At 39.5% G+C, this 2,634-nt stretch overlaps 1 protein-coding gene across 1 annotated transcript in view; it reads left to right on the forward strand.

Annotated features, from left to right (window-relative positions):
- The window catches only part of LOC107729089 (pregnancy zone protein-like), a 12,213-nt gene extending 9,842 nt beyond the window's left edge, over positions 1-2,371 (forward strand). The window contains 1 exon segment of the mRNA XM_016539449.1: positions 2,278-2,371. Coding sequence (XP_016394935.1) covers positions 2,278-2,318 — 41 coding nt within the window. The 3' untranslated portion in view covers positions 2,319-2,371.
- The last annotated feature ends 263 nt before the right edge of the window (positions 2,372-2,634 follow it).

A 2,634-nucleotide genomic window follows, 5' to 3' on the forward strand; every position in this document is an offset into this window, starting at 1 on the left:
GCAATGACTGCCTTAAGTCTGGAACTCATTGACATCAGTGATGCTTTGCCAGGCCTTTACTGCAGCTGACTTCAGTTGTTGTTTGTTTGTGGGTCTTTCTGCCTTTAGTTTTGTCTTCAGCAAGTGAAAGGCATGCTCGATTGGGTTGACGTCAGGAGATTGACTTGGCCATTGCAAAATATTACACTTTTTTACCTTCAAAAACTCTTGGGATGCTTTTGCTGTATGTTTTGGATCATCATCCATTTGTACTATGAAGCACTGCCCAATCAACTTTGCTGCATTTGACTGAATCTGGGCCGACAGTATATCCCTTTACACTTCAGAATTCTTCCGGCTGCTTCTGTCCTCTGTCACGTCATCACTAAACACCAGTAACCCAGTGCCACTGGAAGCCATGCATGCTCATGCCATTATACTGCTCCACCATGTTTCACAGATGATGTTGTATGCTTTGGATCATGAGCTGTTCCAAGCCTTCGCATACTTTTTTCTTCCCGTAAATTCTGGTACAGGTTGATCTTAATTTCAGCTGTCCAAAGGATGCTTTTCCAGAAGTGGTCTGGCTTTTTTAGATGTCTTTTTTGGCAAAGTCTAATTCTGGCCTTGTTTGCACCTTGTGGTGAACCCGGTGTATTTGATCTGGTGAAGTCTTCTCTTTATTGTAGACTTTCACAGTGACATGCCTACCTCCTGGAGAGTGTTCTTCTCTTGGCTGGATGTTGTGAAAGGGTTTTTCTTTACCATGAAGAGGATCCTCCGATCATCCACCACTGTTGTCCTCCGTGGACGTCCATGCCTTCTTATGGTGCTAAGCTCACCAGTGCATTCTTTTTTTCCTCAGAATGTACCAAACTGTTGATTTGGCCACTCTGAATGTTCCAGCTATCTCTCTGGTGGATTTGTTTTGTTTTTGAAGCCTGACAATTGTCTGTTTCACCTGCAGCTCATTTGACTGCATGATGCAAATGCAAATGGCACACTTAGAATCATCTCCAGACCTTTTACCTGCTTAATTGATGTAGAAATAACTAAGGAATAGCCCACATCTGTCCATGAAATGGCTTTGGAGTCAACTGTCCAATTACTTAAAGGGGTCATCGGATGCTAAATTCACTTTTGTTGTTATTTGAACATAAAAGTGTGTTGGAAGTGTGTGTACACATCCACCCTATAATGATAAAAATCCACCCAGTGGATTTTGTAAAATCCCTATTTTAAAATCCTCTTTCTCAAATCAGGCTGTTCTGAGATTCCTGTCAGAATGACGTAGTTCTGCACAGGCCCCTCCCACAATAGTTGATTGACAGGTCCGTCTTACCTTAAGCACCCTGAGTGAGCTGTGAGCTGTCTGCCATAATGACGACTCCAGTGCAGGGGAAGACAAGAATGTCTCCAATTAAGTGATTGAGATGTTTTGTTGCTGGATGTAATAATGAACTTAGCAGTCGTCATTTACTCCCGACATCTGAGCTGCTGAAGACGCAGAGGATTAACGTTACTTTCGTTTTTGAAAGGAATGCGCCGATCCCCGATCTGCCTAAATGCGTTTAAAGCAACACGGACTAGAACGGCGTACTGAAAACAGAGGCGATTTTGACAGGGTAAAAAGGGTGTTTTTTACACTACCATTGAGAAATTTTAACCAAAGTATGTAATAGACTAATATATATATATATATATCTTGATAATAATAGTAATAATAATCATACTGATAATCATTTCACAAATATGGAGTTAAATCTAATTCCTCATTCAAACCAGGAAAAATGGTGGCTTTTAGCTGAAAAATCCAAAAGGCTTCCCTTTGTAGAAGTCTTTGTAATCTATCACCCTTTCTAATCGATCCAGTTACAATTTCCAAACCAATAATTCTTAAAGTAGACGGATTTGTGGAAAATGGGCATCCGATGACCCCTTTAAGGTCCCTTGAAAAAAGGGGGAGGTACATATTAAAGAGCTGTAATTCCTTAACCTTCACTACAATTGTGATGAGAAAACCCTCAAATTAAAGCTCAGAGTGTGCACGTTAAGCCCATATTCATTATATAACTGTAACTTGAATATGTTTTGGTCAACAGCTAAAATAATAAAAATTGTGCCTGTGTCCAAAATATATATGGACCTGACTGTATCTGTATACATACACTATTTTTAATGAAAAATCTATTGCAATTATGCATATGAAGACTTGCTTTACTGCAGTGAACAACTGTACAATGACCCAGGCCAGAGCCTTCTATTAACTTGTGTCTTGATATTACCTTCTTCCTTCAGGTGATCAGTCGGAGACGGAGTACTCCTTCCACTGTCAATAAGGTCATGCACTTCAGTTCTGCAGCTCATAGTACAATGACACAGAATACAGAATGTTTTTTGGGGGGGGGTTTCAATGCTTTTTTTTAATACTGTACGAGTAGTTATTCTTAGTGGCATTGGTTTATTTAATTTGTCATTTTAATGTGTGCTTTCAAATGTGTACTCAGTGGAAGCAGGCCACTCACGAATTTGTTTGTAATGTGTTCTTGTCTTTTAACATAACTTTTTTGATCTTATTATAGAAAATAAAGAATTTTTAGATTTTTGCATGCACAAGGAGTCTGACAACAGCCATCGCTCCACATAGAGATCTTA

Source organism: Sinocyclocheilus rhinocerous, unplaced genomic scaffold (assembly GCF_001515625.1).
Source record: "Sinocyclocheilus rhinocerous isolate Xijiao unplaced genomic scaffold, SAMN03320098_v1.1 scaffold1870, whole genome shotgun sequence".
NCBI lineage: Eukaryota > Metazoa > Chordata > Actinopteri > Cypriniformes > Cyprinidae > Sinocyclocheilus > Sinocyclocheilus rhinocerous.